The 14,342-nt window shown below is 36.5% G+C and overlaps 3 protein-coding genes across 5 annotated transcripts; all 3 read left to right on the top strand.

The window, feature by feature from the left end:
* The first annotated feature begins 31 nt into the window (after nucleotides 1-31).
* Nucleotides 32-5,633, top strand: ccdc28b (coiled-coil domain containing 28B). Its single transcript, XM_043254529.1, has 6 exons — nucleotides 32-194; nucleotides 1,620-1,872; nucleotides 1,972-2,144; nucleotides 2,342-2,496; nucleotides 3,508-3,530; nucleotides 4,013-5,633. The coding sequence occupies exons 2-6, from the start codon at nucleotides 1,637-1,639 to the stop codon at nucleotides 4,065-4,067; spliced, it is 642 nt and encodes a 213-aa protein (XP_043110464.1). The 5' UTR covers nucleotides 32-194; nucleotides 1,620-1,636; the 3' UTR covers nucleotides 4,068-5,633.
* Nucleotides 5,634-5,778: 145 nt separating this feature from the next.
* On the top strand, nucleotides 5,779-8,508 carry iqcc (IQ motif containing C). Its single transcript, XM_043254530.1, has 5 exons — nucleotides 5,779-6,186; nucleotides 6,503-6,646; nucleotides 6,776-7,052; nucleotides 7,164-7,285; nucleotides 7,371-8,508. Exons 1-5 carry the CDS (start codon nucleotides 6,145-6,147, stop codon nucleotides 7,407-7,409), a joined length of 624 nt encoding a protein of 207 aa, XP_043110465.1. The 5' UTR covers nucleotides 5,779-6,144; the 3' UTR covers nucleotides 7,410-8,508.
* Nucleotides 8,509-8,839: 331 nt separating this feature from the next.
* dcdc2b (doublecortin domain containing 2B) lies at nucleotides 8,840-14,288 on the top strand. Of its 3 annotated transcripts, none has more exons than XM_043254685.1 (15): nucleotides 8,840-8,937; nucleotides 9,196-9,306; nucleotides 9,554-9,752; nucleotides 10,410-10,467; nucleotides 11,112-11,182; nucleotides 11,284-11,415; nucleotides 11,532-11,678; nucleotides 11,954-11,993; nucleotides 12,655-12,714; nucleotides 12,793-12,970; nucleotides 13,047-13,156; nucleotides 13,228-13,299; nucleotides 13,373-13,549; nucleotides 13,735-13,830; nucleotides 14,154-14,288. In XM_043254685.1, exons 2-15 carry the CDS (start codon nucleotides 9,225-9,227, stop codon nucleotides 14,262-14,264), a joined length of 1,533 nt encoding a protein of 510 aa, XP_043110620.1. In that variant the 5' UTR covers nucleotides 8,840-8,937; nucleotides 9,196-9,224; the 3' UTR covers nucleotides 14,265-14,288. The 3 variants fall into 3 exon arrangements, with proteins under 3 accessions (XP_043110620.1, XP_043110622.1, XP_043110621.1); XM_043254687.1 differs by having other exon boundaries at nucleotides 12,676-12,714; XM_043254686.1 differs by having other exon boundaries at nucleotides 8,932-8,984.
* The last annotated feature ends 54 nt before the right edge of the window (nucleotides 14,289-14,342 follow it).

The following is a 14,342-nucleotide window of genomic DNA, read 5'->3' on the forward strand; positions in this document are numbered from 1 at the left end:
AGCTTCGCCATAGTAGCAGTCGCAGAATCGCGGTCGGGAAGTAGGAGAGCTCACACTGGAGACGGCAAGCACTTGGTATCTGTTGTTAAAACGGACCGCGTTTAAATCCTGAGTTGTTGGAATGGAAAAAATAACACAGCAGCCTTAAATTTTCCTTGGAAAGCTCAAAGAGTCTCATCCTTGTCCTCGAGCAGGTGAGTAAATCGTTTTTGTTAAGCGATATGACGATGTGCGCATCGTGCCTCATGGGGCATCCTGTGCAAATCCCTTTCATTCAATGTAAAACCCTCTTCGCCGAATGAAAAAAAGGAATGGATCCTGCACTGATAAACACGCTAAGATTCTTCAACTGCAATGGAAAAATAAATGGTTTAGCATGAGATAATAACACATATAGACGCCATCTATGTTGTAAAATAATGCATTAATTAAAATTTTTATTTTCGGGCTGATTATTTGTCTAAAAGCACCATGATTGACCCAGATTGTTTAGTGCTTACTGGCAATGAACGATTTTTTACCGGAAAGGCTATTTTAATGTACAATCTATAAAATGGCAATATGTACGATGCATATATTCATTTATAAAATGCAAGGTTTATATATATATATATATATATATATATATATATATATATATATATATATATATATATATATATATATATATACACACACACACACACACACACACACACATACATACATACATATACGGAAATTACATTCCCCGGAACTTATAAGGAATTAAAGAATGTTTTTCTTTAAAATGTACTGTTTACAAAAATGTAAGTGATTGTACTTGCAGCTAGTTATTTGACACAATTAATTGCAGTTTCTGAAAAATAATATTACATTTTGGTATACTTGCAGTAACCATATATATATTAAAATTGCTGCAATTAAAAAAATAATAATAATAACAAAAAACCCTGGTGGTAGGAATAAATTATTGTATCCCAGGCATATGGACAGCAGGCACCCGAGAGTCCCAGAGAGATCTGAGGCATCTAAAAATATTTCAGCACTAGAGCGCAGCTTGATAAAACTGTATTTCTTTACGGGGGCAGAAACAAAGCAGCAGAATAAACAAATCTGGAAAACCACAGAGAGGTTTACTTTATCCATAAAGTTTGGAGTAGTTTGGTTCAAGCTGCTTCTTAAAAAGGATGCTAAGATGGCATGTCTTAGAAACAAGTTAAATTATTAAGCATGTAATCTGATGTCCTTAACATGGCTTCACAGAAAAATGTAGTTTACCATTCCATTTGTTTGCAGCTCAAGGTCAGATATTAATAATTGCTGCCTGTCTTGTCGATGTTTAGCACTGGCTTTCTCTCAATGACCTGCTGTAACGATTGAAATCTGTTTCAGCTACAAAGCTGAAATTGACTTTAGTGCAGTGAGAGCAATAGGACTGAAGCATGGGCCAAACCTTCAATTTTTTGGTCCCCACATTATTTAACCTGTCACAGCTGAAGCAAAGAGTAGTTTGGGTAACACTACTTTATATAACAACATCTTTGTTGCACACTATTTGGCCTATTCCACTAGTTTAGGATGAGCTTTTGTTTCTTCATACATCTCAGTAGCTGAGAGCTCTTGTCTGTGTGTCTTAGAAAGTGCCACTGCCCTCATGGAAGACAAGAGGAAGAAAAGGAGTCCCAAAGTGTCCCTTCCCCAACCCCCTCCTCCACCAATCAACCCTCGAAAGCTCTCAGTTCTCCCAGCGAGTAAAAGTGCCACATTCTCGTTGGGTTTACCCCAGCCCCCCTCCCCAAAACCCAGGGGCAAGTACAAGAGATCGGTGGGGGCAATGGGTCCATCTAAAGATGCTCTCACCGTTCCTGTGGTTCCCCCCAAAAACACAAGGTTTGTGTGTGTGTTCTTTAAATTGCATATCATAGATGTTAATTTGGCCAAATTGTGCCACACAGTGTTGTCTAACAGTGTTTCTGTTTATATTTGTAGGTCTCACAGAGAGAAACCCAGAGCTCCTCAGCCTGCCGGACCCAGCCGCTTATCCCAGTCTTCCTCGCCGCTCCAGCACTCTTTCCTCACCGACGTCTCTGATGTGAGAGAGATGGAGGGAGGACTGCTCAACCTGCTCAACGACTTTCACTCTGGAAAACTACAGGCTTTCGGTATGTACTAAGGGTTTTATTTAGAAGAATATAATTACAGTTGTTTAGCCGTCTTTACCACTGAAGCATTTTTAAGATATGCAAAGCTGTGTAAGGTTGGCACCTTTACGACACCCGATTCATTAGTGAGTTGATTCAGATTTCAGAAGTCCAGAAGGGTACTTTCTCAGTTTTCACGTGTGTATCACTGTGTGCAGGTAAGGTGTGCTCCTTTGAGCAACTAGAGCATGTGAGAGAGATGCAGGAACGTCTGGCCCGGCTGCATTTCAGTCTGGACAGTCATGTGGAGGAGCTGTCTGAAGACCAGAGAAAAAGCGCTGCGGACCGCAATCTAGAACACTTGCTTTCTAATGTAAGACATTTGTACATTTTATTTTATAATGCTTGGGATGCACAGTTAATCTAAATAAAACTGACTGATATGTCATATGGCTTAGTCTGGCTGCAATGTAAAAAAAAATTTTTAAATCATGTTGATATATCATCACTACACACTACATCTTTAATGTATTTATACTGAACCTTAAACAACAGACATTCATTTTCCCACAAGTTTTTGTTTATTGCGGTAGACGCACGCACATTAGTCGAGGCTGAATCTAATGGATATGAAACACCAGTCTGCTTGTTCTCTCTCCACTGTTCAAGCACTCTGACTCTATCCTACACAGATAGAAAAGACTGGGCACAATAATACCCTGTATCTGAATACAAGCCTCTGGCTGAATCTTGTATTATCATCCAAATCCAAGTGTCGCTGTCTGACTGAATTCTTTCATCAGTCTGTGAAGTGCTGGACAGTGGCTATTGATAGTATTTCCCTTCTAGCTGTCAGCTTGGTGGTATGTGGTAGAGAGCCCAACAGATTAGAGTGTGTGTGAATTTCATTATGGGTGGTTCACTTTGTATAACAGAGTGCAGTTAAATCTTCAGAAAGTTTTTTAAAGCTTATTTTAGGACTAATAGTACTTTTGGATTGTAACGGTATTTTAATGACAATTAAGCACACCACCTCATAATAGTACATAATGCAATGGTTGGTTTTAATGACTGTACTACAGTTTTACAGCATTAAAGGCAGCACATTTCCATGCAAAAATCAAAATTTAAATAATTCACATATATTGATACAATAATTAAAATTTTGAAGCCAAAAAAAACTTTTTTATTTTTGTTAAGATAAAATATGACCTAGACATGTTAATGTTAGGTCAGTTTTTGTTAACATACAGGCTGAATTCCATAAGAACTCATTGTTTGAAGTCTGTTGCTAGTCTGTCAGCTCAGCAGTTATAGATTGGTCTTTTTAAAGCAACAGTGATTATATTGATTTTTTTGAATGCATCTCTGTTTTTTTCTCTAGCTGGAAGAATTGAGCAGCTCAATGTATCCTTCCATATTATGGTTTGTATGTGTTAATATTTTTACCTCTAACATTAAACCCCCAAAGTGTTCCTTAAGATGATAATACAATTATGACTAACAAATTTTCAGGCTAATCAAGGCTTTCAGCCTTTTCAGGCTAATTAGGCTTTCAGCCTAATCAACTCTGGTTAAGTTGATGTTTTGTAAAAATGTTACATGGTGTTTTCCCAGGATTGATCCAGAAAGGGTTTGTGTTACACTGAAAGCTCTCTCAGCTAAGCTTTTAGTTTTAGTTTCAGTACAACCAGGAAATGTGTTTCTCAAAACATCTTAGCTGAGATTATTCTAAGATCAATTGTGTCCTAATGGAAGCCTAATGGATAAATCCAGTATATGTGTAGGAAGAAAGCTGAAGTCAGCATTTTCATGTGTAACTGAAGCTTCAGAGCATGGACATTAGATGTACATTAGCAATGCATATATCCTTAATGTAGTTTATACAGACAGAAACTCCACCTGGCAGAAAATCAAGACTTACCCAAGACCTCCAGCACCTGAAGCGGGAAACCAAACCCAGCTGACCATCAAATCACTGTGCCGACCAAAGCCCAAGATGCCATGGCTACAACTCAACTGCAAGTTAATGAAGCACCATCATCGTGTTCTGTGTTAAACGCAATGATAAGTGACGGCAACAGCATCAGAGCACATTCTCCATGTAAACGAAATTCAACTGCAAAAATGGCACATCTTGTTTTTCAGATAATATGATCTTGCCATTTAAATTTTAATATTTCCAATTTATAACCTGACAGCTAAGTTGCATCCTCTTTGTCACAGTAGTTTATCCGGGTAAATAATAACTGTTCTTACTTTAGGGATTGCATGAGTTGATTTCAAAGATTCATTGCTCACTGGTAAAGGCTGACTCATTTTTTCATAACAAATTGAGATCTAGAATTTTAGTTCAGCAATGTCAGACGTAATTAAACAAAAGTGATGAACATTTACATTATCAGTCAATCATCATAATAACTGATTTTAGTTTATCAGTGTTCTCTGGAAAGATGTTGTAAATGGCTGTGGAGTAGCTATAAACTCACTCAGGACTGTTTGAAATCAGTGATCTTAGTGCCTCTTCTCAGTGTCTAGATTACATTGATTGTTTCAACTGTAAGGTTTTCACACGAGACTCTGCAAATGATGGAACTGGAACGTTTTGTAGATGTTTGTACATTAAAATAGACATACACTTATTTAAAATAATATATACCTTGTTTGTAAAGTAGAGTTTTAAATAGCTATTTAATGTTGATTAGGAACAATTCTGATAGAAGTTGTTTGTTATTCTTGACAGCACTGAAGGAAATGTACAGTATTTGTGTGTTATCTTTGCATAAACTAAAGCGAAAACACAATGGAGTCAGGCATTTCAAATTTCAGTTTCTAAAAGGTCCTAGAAATAGAAATGAGTTGACTATGAAATGAAATGGAGCACAAGACTTGTAGATTTGCAGTCTCTACCCCAAAGCACAAAAGAACAGAGTACAGTAACATCGAATACAGGTCAGAAGGTTCTGACAAGCCGCAGTGGATGTAGAAAAAAAACTATGACATAATACATAGTACAACCTCACTAACATCTCTAAAAAATCTTCCCATCTTAGACAAATTTCTGTGATAAACCATCAGCACAATATATGGACAGGTTTGAAGAAAAGCAAATTATCTACGACAGTTTGAATTTTTATATTACATGATGCAGTAAAATCACTTTACAGCCGACCTCTGCTACGCCTACCTCCAAATATTTCAACGAAGAGTCAGTACTGTTGCCTTGAGGGAAGGTCTGTTTAAATTGATATCAGATTGATTCAGGGCAGGTTCTGATCCTGCATCAGCATGTACAGGCCGGTTTCTCTTCCCTCACTGCCTGAGTCTACAGCATTAAAAGAGTCATTTAAAAAAAGAGGCATTTGTATTCTTTCTGTGAATTTTAAATATTTTTAAAAAGAAAATATTTGCGTGCTTTGCTTTTCGTCCGTGTCTTGTTTTGTTTAAGAACGCATATAAACTATTTTCTATGTGTGTGCTTTAAGTAATAAAACTTAATGCAACAATTCACTCACTTTGACCTTGGAGTTTTTGTACGATTATGGGACATAGTTTGTTGAATAAAAGTCACAGAAGCTGGAAAACAATTATCATTATGGCCTTTTTAGCCCAGATGTTACAAATAGTTAAAAGGATATTGCAAAAGATTAAAAATTGTGACAGGAAAATAAGTTTAGTTTTATTTAAATGACTAAACATTTTTAAATATTTAAAAATAATTTGTTAGTTCTGTGTTAGGTTAGACGTTTAGAAGCACCAAGAGTCATGGCAATGTACTCAAACCAAAGTAGTGATTGTTGTTTTATTATTTACATACATTTTCACCAATTTGTGCTATAAGAAGACCGAGCTAAATAAAAAAAATGATAATATTTTACCCAATAAATTAAAGCATGTGGTAGGGTGAGTAATGGTACAGAATTATTAAAATCTCTTTCAAACAGTAGATGGCGGTACTGAGCTGCAGGCGAATCCGTTTACAGGGGAAGAAAGAAGTCAGCCGTTCAAACAGAGCGGCGCTATGAACGAACAGGCGTGGATTCAAACATTAACTCGATTTCAGGTAATATTTATTTATTTGTTATTATTAGAGATCCTCAAATGTGAATGTATTGTAAATAGAGTAACTTCCTTTGCTCTGTGCCGGAAGTGTCCATGGTCAAGTTAACAGTTTGTGTTTGTTTACGGTCTCTGAGTTCGTTGTTTTTATTTGTTTGTGTCATTTTTGGGTCATCAGTTTTTTCCTTAGTCATGAGCTCTCTTTTTATATTCAGCTCTTTTTTCTTTTCAACTGAAAAGATACGGTTAGGCGTTGCGCTTCATTAGCTTAGTTTAGTCGCAGTACCGATAAAGTAAAGCTAACACTGCGTCCTCTGCAGGCTCAGAGTCGTGGTTACGTGACCAGGAAAGGTCTGAGTTTGGTTCGGACACAGTTTGAGGAGATAGTGCGAGAGATTGATGGAGGATTGGATCACCTGCAGTGGAGAGGAAACATCATTCCTAGACCTCACTTCACTGACTCTGTGAGCCTCTCTGTCATTGCCTATATCGACTTAGCTAAAACATCATGAGCTGCTTATTTCTTGCTCGCAGAAAGTATGATTTTAAAGATCCATTATCGCTTTTAAGATGTTATATTTTGTGATCTACAGGAAAGCCTATTGCTGCAGTATGAGCGCTCCAGGTTTGAATCCCTGGTTGATTCAGAGCGGGAACAGAAGACTGAGAATGAGGGCAGTGAGAAATCTCTCTCACAGTCTGAAAGAGACGAAGCTACTGAAACAGCCAGCAGAAACGCTTCCACACCTTTGGATGGTATTGGGGACAAGAAAGGAGAGAATATGGTCGTACAAAACCTGATGGATGAATCTACTACACTTTGCAGTACAGTGGATTCAGATGTCAGCCATTGCAGTTTCATTCAGACAGGTGCTTTGAGAAGAGTTTTCCACATACAAAAAAGGATATGAGGTTGTTTTTGTTTTTTTCAAACATGGGATTTGTTTGAGACGTTGATGTGTTTGTCTTTTGTTTTGGCAGGGCCAAATTTGCATTTAGTTTTTAAAGACACAGCACATACTCCTGACTCTCTGAAGCAGCAGAGGAGTACTTTAGCCATGGAGCTGCTGTGGATCCAGCAAGCCATCAGTAGCAGAAAGAAAGTGAGAAAAGTTAGAAACACTACTGTTTATATGTATCTATGTGTGTTTTAGTTTATAAACATTTTCTGCTCTGCTTCTTTTGTAGTATCTTTCTCTAAAACAGAGGATGGATGTGCCACACTGATGCTGGACCGGTTCTGAAGCTGTAGTAGTGTTCTTATCATTTAGAGCACATTTGAGACTATTTAAGAATTGTTGTAAATTATATTTATTTAGAAACTTGAGTAGTTTGTGTTAATGAGCATTTTTATTTTTGTACAATCGTTGTTTAAGAAATAAATATAATTGTTTATATAATTATTAATTATAACTATTTCTTCTGAATCACAGAAAGCCATATTGTTCAGTCCTGTATGGAGCACAAAGACTCCCAAAACATACTGTTCAGTCAGTGTAGTAATGTATCTACTTGACATTATATTCAGACTGGTATAAGCACAGAAGAACTGACCTCTTGGTGTTGCCTGGTTTCTTTCAAGGTTTTTTTCCTTCCATTATCTAAATCCATTGTTTTTCTCGCCTTGCTGGAGCTGCCTTTCTCTTGCACACAGTACTACATATATAGGTTACATACAATGTGTTATGTATAAGTAGTGTTAAACTATGAGTGTTTATGGGTGGTCGATATGATCAAAAGCACAATTTCATATTATATAGTTGATAATATAATCACAGCTGTGTGGTTGTTTATATTGTTGTTTTAATGCAAACTGTTATTGTGCTGCTGTATATGCAATATTGGTTAAATATATTACATAATTATAAGTATACTCAACTTTATTTATGCTTTAATGCAGTATATAGCAAAGTGTTCGATAGTTCATATCGGTGTGGCTATTATTGCCTAGCTTGAATCTTCTAAATCTGACTAATTTAGATGTTAGATATTAAGGTATTATGCACATGTCTGACAGACAGGAACTGGTCTACGGGGAAGAAAGTTCCTGGGAAAAAAGGTTCTGGGACAAATTTTTCCAGGTAATTTCAGTGGAAAATTGGCTAAAGTCTGATTTTAAACAGTTGTGAAGAGCTATAATATTAAAATTAATTCAATTTGACAGCATGCAATCTACAAAATACTATATGATAATTATAATGGAATTACAGGAATCCATGTTCAGTTACATTAGAACAAACTTAAATGTTGCTGCTTGCCGCTTTTGACTAAACAATGACTTGTTTTATGCTTATTTATTGCAAATAAAGGCCGTTTTTCTTCTTTAGCACTCCATAGGTTATTTATGTCCCTGTGTTTAAATGTCTGTTGTCTGTGAATGATGATAAGGGGCATAATTCATGAAAGACATGAGCAGCCTCTTCAATCAAACACCTTTTTTTTTTTTTTTTTTTCAGCTTAATCAAGTAGAATAAAGTAATTTAAATTTCTTGAGAAATAGAAATTAAATTGCCTAGGTTGTGTAATTAACAATTTTAAGTATCTGCGCTGCCCTCTAACCCTCTTCACCTCCCTCATCTGTCGACTGTAAAATCCCACAAAGGCCGCCGCCATACTTAGTAACGCTGCCATGGCAACCAGGAAACACTCCAGTGTGCGCGCGAGAGGGAGGGAGTGAGGTGTTTGAGTCTCTCACACTCAGTGCTTTAATATTAGAAACATACACGAAAAATAATCAGTACCAATAACAGACCAGGTGAGTTTTTTCTTCGGGTGATTAACAGGATTACATAAGCTTTCTCTGTAAGTATTTTTGTGAGTGTGTGTGGATTTACATAAACATGTGAATGCTTCTCTGACCTGTAAGTGAATGGATTTTGTGAGAGGTTTTTTTTTTGTGAGAACGAATTTTGGATTTGTAATTTTACAGTGTTACAAACATACAGCGTTGTGGTTAAATGCTGATAAGTAAGTTATCCTAAGTACTTGCAATCTGTTTGTGTTTATTTAACAGGTGTATGTTAATGTGGCTAGTTTTGGGTCATGGCATCTACTGGTGTCACTAATCACCTGCCTCCAGTCAAGAGTGTGATGGTCTACAGAAATGGAGACCCCTTCTTTTCAGGTTAGAACTAGTTCTGAAAAGTTTTGGTGGGTTGTTTTGTTGCACAAACAGTGCTTAAAAATGTTACCGGATACAGTGATAGGCAACTAAAGTGATGCAAAATGTATTTTATTGCTTTCCTAACACTCTTAAAGACATGCATATGTCTAAAATGAAACTTTTGTTTGTGTGTGTGTGTGTGTTTAAATATATGTCTCTAACAAAACAAACGCGGTCACGTAACAATATTAATGTCTTTATGGATCAGGAAGGAGATTTGTTGTAAACCAGAGGCAAGTCTCCACCATGGATGCATTCCTTAATGACATCACTCTCAGTATCAGAGCTCCGTTGGCTGTTCGAACTCTCTATACACCACGCTATGGTCATCGGGTCGCAGACCTTGGTGACCTACAGCAAGGGGCACAGTATGTGGCGGCAGGGTTTGAGCGCTTTAAGAAACTAGAGTAAGTCTCAGTGCATTCATTATGAGAATAATATGAACAATAATGCTATCCATCAGGGTTCGTTATCTGAACTAGATGCTGAAACTCAGCAGTCTTAAGACACTTAAGTCACACTACCAGTCAGTCTTGTTGTTGACAAAAAAATAAAAATTCTTCATGGTGTTTATTAACACAGTTTTTCATTAAATCACTAAAACTAAGATGGAAAAAACTACTCCAACTCTGAAAATGAATTATTAATAGTGAATATATTAAAAAAAAAAGAAATAATGCTAAAATCAAGTGGCTTCTACAAAGATATGGTACTACTCCAATTGTTCTCAGTTATTTTTAATAGATGTATAAGTCCATTACCTCAGCTTATATTTTGAACAGTATGCATCTATTATATATGTTTCATCCTTTAAAAAGTGAACTGTTTTGCTTGAGAAGTATTATATTCTGAGTTGAGTGTTCTGTATTTGAATAACATACCAGTTTATTATGTAAATGCTCTTACATTAAAATAACTTCTTATAGAAAATGACCTTTTAAAGATGTTAAAAGGTTAATCGGAAAGCAGAATTTCTGATTCTGACATCATGAAATTAATCTTAATATTGTGATAATGGCTAAAGGATGCGTCATATTTAGCTCGTCTTTTCTGTGTATGTTTAGTTATCTGACTGCAGGACTGAAGAAAGGTCCACTGTGCAGAGTTATGGAACCAGCCCAGGTATAGATGTGAGAGTTCAATACTTCTTACTGTTTCTTTTCATTCAGTTTGAATAGATCTGTGCAATTAATCTGTAAGTCGTGGTAGTGTAAAGTTTAAATTTAGGATAAGTCAGTGTCAGTGTTTCTTGATTTTTATGTTTGTGTTTTTTGTTGCTGTGGATGCTTAGCTGAAGTGTGTCATAAAGAGGAGGAGAGGGAGTGAGGGATGTTATTGTCCCTTCCAACAATAGAAGGCCAGGGGAGACACGCTGCTAGTGTTATCAGATTAGAAAGCTTGTTAGGGCTTGTTTAAGTGCATGAATGCTGCACACAGAGCTGCTAAAGCCACTGTTGATAATAGCCTTGAGAGCAGGGGACACTGACTCAGCATCAACACACACAACACACATCTTTGATTTACGCTGATGGAAAATCACTGGCTGCGCATTAACCTGCTTGTTACACGGCTCTTTATTAAAATAAAGAAATGGACCTGAAATATTGATTTCCAGTTATTTTGTTTCGTGGCAGTAAAGAAGCCACAAAGGGATATGAGAGACATGAAGCTTTGAGTGAAATTAGTTTCTTCAGAAATGGCCAATTACCCAGATTAACTGTCATTATACAAAAAGAATGATCTTAGAAATGTGCCTCTTTTCACAGGTTAAAGCACTTGTGAGGCCTAATGTGTCTGCAAAATGGAGAAAGGCCATCACTCTGCCCTGCATTATAAAGTAAGAGCTTGGAAATTTAAATGCACACTTTTCTTCTGTCAGACATGTTTCTCTTATCTTTTCACAAGATATCCAAACTTCATTCTCCTTTTCAAATTCAGTGTATTTAGGAATGGCGACATCCTCAGTCCTGCCATGCGTCTGATCATTCCCCGCCACATGCAGAAACATCTAGAGCAGATCCTGAGCCTCATTTCTGAAAAAGCCATGCTTCGCACAGGAGCAGTGCGCAGGTATTCAGTCATACAAAGTGTTTGTTTTATAATACATTTATGAACCATGTTCATATTTATATCCTCACACGTAGCTGAAGGTTGTTTCAACAATCAATTCACCTTTCACCTTTCAGGCTTTGTACTCTGGAGGGTTTTACGGTGACCTCCACAGAGGAGCTGGAGAACGGGCAAAGCTATGTAGCCGTGGGAACAGAGAGGTTCAAAAAGCTTCCCTATGTGGAGATACTGCTGAACAAGGCAACAGGCAACAGTGCGGACAGGTGATGATGGTGAATAATAGAGACAGAGAGTAATACTGGGACAGCTTGCCATTACAGGAGTAAATTGCATTTTAAAATATATCCATATAAGAAAAGAGTTCTTTTGAATTGTAATAATATATTGTAATATTACTGTTTTACTCCATAGTTAATAAATCTAGCCTTGGCGAGCATAAAAGACTTCTTTCAGATACTTTAAAAAGTCTTAAAGACTCCAAACGTTTGAATGGTAGTGTACAAATAAATGAAACAGGATCTGTCTGTCTTCACTGTAGACATTATGCTGGAGACAGAGGATTACAGAGAAGAATTGAGGTACTTTTTATATCCAATATACAGTGGAGTTGAAATGCATCTGAGAAAATTATTAGCTTTTTTTAAATGACTAAAAACCATTAAAAAAAATCATAGAAATAGTAAATTTGAGTAAACAGTAGTAATGTCAAATGATTAATTGCATCCAAAATAAGTTTACATAATATATGTATGTTTGCTGTGTATATATATTAAGGAAAAAAGTTGATATATTAAATATATTTATTTAGAATATAAATTATATGAATAAAAATATAGAAATGTAAATAGGACATACTATATACATACATATACTATTTCTATATTTTTATTCATATAATATCATGTTCAGTATCATGTGTGTGTGTGTGTGTGTGTGTGTGTGTTTATATATATAAATAAATATACACAGAACACACACACACACACATATATTATGCTAACAAAAACTTTTATTTTGTGTGTGATTAAATATGATTAATCATTTAACAGTTTACAGTTCTTTTTATTAATCCAAGACTTTATTTTAGGGCTAAATTTGATTTTGTAGACTTTTTAATGTGGTCTCAGACTGACAAACATCACTGTATATTTACTTTTAATATGTTTGGAAAATAAATTTCCATGAGTCAAATTGTTCTATTGAAGTTTTTTCATATTCTGCAATGACAATCCAACTCAGAGTAGAAAGATGTTTCCTCAGGACAGCCACAGTGACTCCACCCTGATGAATTCACCTGAGGTAAAAACCAAATACACTGGTATTTTATATGTGCATTGTTATTTATATATATAACATTGTGTAAATGTCTGTTTTCAGAGGCAAGGCAGGCGTGTGAAGTCCACAGGAGATGAGGTTGAGCGAGCAAGCTCCCCTCAGCCGGTTAAGAGGAGAGGAAGGAGAGGAGAAAGAGAGGAGAACTCTGTTTTCTACGCCAGACCTGTGAGAGTCCGCAGACACCCTCCCACAAACAGAGCCCATCCTAGAGGCGAGATAGGTGAATGTTGACTAAATGAAAAAGTATTATCTCATATTGTGTCTAAAATGTAACTAAACCAGTTCATTCTTTCTAGATGAGCCCAGTGTGTTTAAGGCCTCTGAGAGCAGGATAAGGGAGGAAGTTCGTGGTGCTGAGGAGGTGGCAGAGGATGAAAATACAGCAGTAGAGCTTCCCATTGACCAGGTACACCTCTCATCTTCTTTCATCTTGTCTCATCTCATCTTGTCTCGTCTTAAAAATGTTTATAATTTCAGAAAGAAGCAGAAGTTGTAGAGGATGAAGAGCTTCTTGAAAGGGATCAGTTTGATACAGCCAATATAAATCACGTGAGTGTGTGAAACACACAGAGATTAATTGTAATGATGATCATGAATGAACTCAATGTTCGTTGTATTAAAGAGGGATTCAGGTGAATTACACAGGCCATCATCTGATCTCTCCATTGAGAATGGAGAGAAAGAGTTTAGAACATCTGAGAGGGAGACATGGAACGACACGTCAGCTCCACAGAGAGAAGCACATCGAGGATATACGTCCAGCAATGGGTTTCAGCATGATACAAACAAACATGATGCAGTAAGACGCAGTGAACTGAGCATTGACATTTTTGTAGCATTTTTATGTCCCATTTGTATTTAACTTAATTATAATATTTTTATATATTACACTTTCAAATCCAGCATATTGTTTTTCAGGCCTGCCAGCTATGTACAGTAAAAAGCCTTAATGAGTTGAGGTTTTTTCTTTCCGTTTAAAATTAGGAGACACCCACAGAGCATTCCAGATCTTCTTCATCATCTTCATCATCCAAAGTCTCTGAACATTCCCCACGAAGTGAAGTAATACAGCAAGAACCAGTCAGTTCATACGTCTTGAATATATTTAATGCATGTAATCATATATGCAAATGATGTACTGTTTTGCAATTAATGTTCCCTTATATAGTGTAATTTGAATTAAAGCACTGATATGATGGTATACTTTGAAAAAGGTAACAAACTGTCACTGCTGTGGTACCTTTCCAAAAGGTGCTAATATGTAGCATTAATAAGAGAATAATGTACATAGATCATTTTTTACTGCCTCAGTGATGGAACTATTATATGTGAAAGGTTCACATATTTTGTTATTATTGGAATTGTGTGTAAATATTATTTGTTGCTCTGTGTCTGTGTATCAGACTGGGAGTTCCCACGAGGAACAGACAGACAGGGATGCTGACAGACCTCTCCAGGCTGAAGATGATGCAGGAGACAGAGACACACCTTCACAATCCACACACCTTCTCTGAACGCGGAGTTCACTGTCAAACTGGCATTGTTTTGGTAAATGAATAGAATTTAAAATGATTTACCCTTGAAAAGTAACA

Source organism: Puntigrus tetrazona, chromosome 13 (genome assembly GCF_018831695.1).
Source record: "Puntigrus tetrazona isolate hp1 chromosome 13, ASM1883169v1, whole genome shotgun sequence".
Classification (NCBI taxonomy): Eukaryota; Metazoa; Chordata; class Actinopteri; order Cypriniformes; family Cyprinidae; genus Puntigrus; species Puntigrus tetrazona.

What these genes read in the sequence shown, in the direction of transcription:
- ccdc28b (XM_043254529.1), top strand. Translation starts at nt 1,637, where the DNA reads ATGGAAGACAAGAGGAAGAAAAGGAGTCCCAAAGTGTCCCTTCCCCAA. An exon ending in GTTCCCCCCAAAAACACAAG is followed by an intron (nt 1,873 to 1,971) that starts GTTTGTGTGTGT and finishes TTATATTTGTAG; the next exon opens with GTCTCACAGAGAGAAACCCA. An exon ending in TGGAAAACTACAGGCTTTCG is followed by an intron (nt 2,145 to 2,341) that starts GTATGTACTAAG and finishes CACTGTGTGCAG; the next exon opens with GTAAGGTGTGCTCCTTTGAG.
- iqcc (XM_043254530.1), top strand. Translation starts at nt 6,145, where the DNA reads ATGAACGAACAGGCGTGGATTCAAACATTAACTCGATTTCAG. An exon ending in AAACATTAACTCGATTTCAG is followed by an intron (nt 6,187 to 6,502) that starts GTAATATTTATT and finishes CGTCCTCTGCAG; the next exon opens with GCTCAGAGTCGTGGTTACGT. An exon ending in TTGCAGTTTCATTCAGACAG is followed by an intron (nt 7,053 to 7,163) that starts GTGCTTTGAGAA and finishes TTGTTTTGGCAG; the next exon opens with GGCCAAATTTGCATTTAGTT.
- dcdc2b (XM_043254685.1), top strand. Translation starts at nt 9,225, where the DNA reads ATGGCATCTACTGGTGTCACTAATCACCTGCCTCCAGTCAAGAGTGTG. An exon ending in TAGAGCTTCCCATTGACCAG is followed by an intron (nt 13,157 to 13,227) that starts GTACACCTCTCA and finishes TTATAATTTCAG; the next exon opens with AAAGAAGCAGAAGTTGTAGA. An exon ending in ATACAAACAAACATGATGCA is followed by an intron (nt 13,550 to 13,734) that starts GTAAGACGCAGT and finishes GTTTAAAATTAG; the next exon opens with GAGACACCCACAGAGCATTC.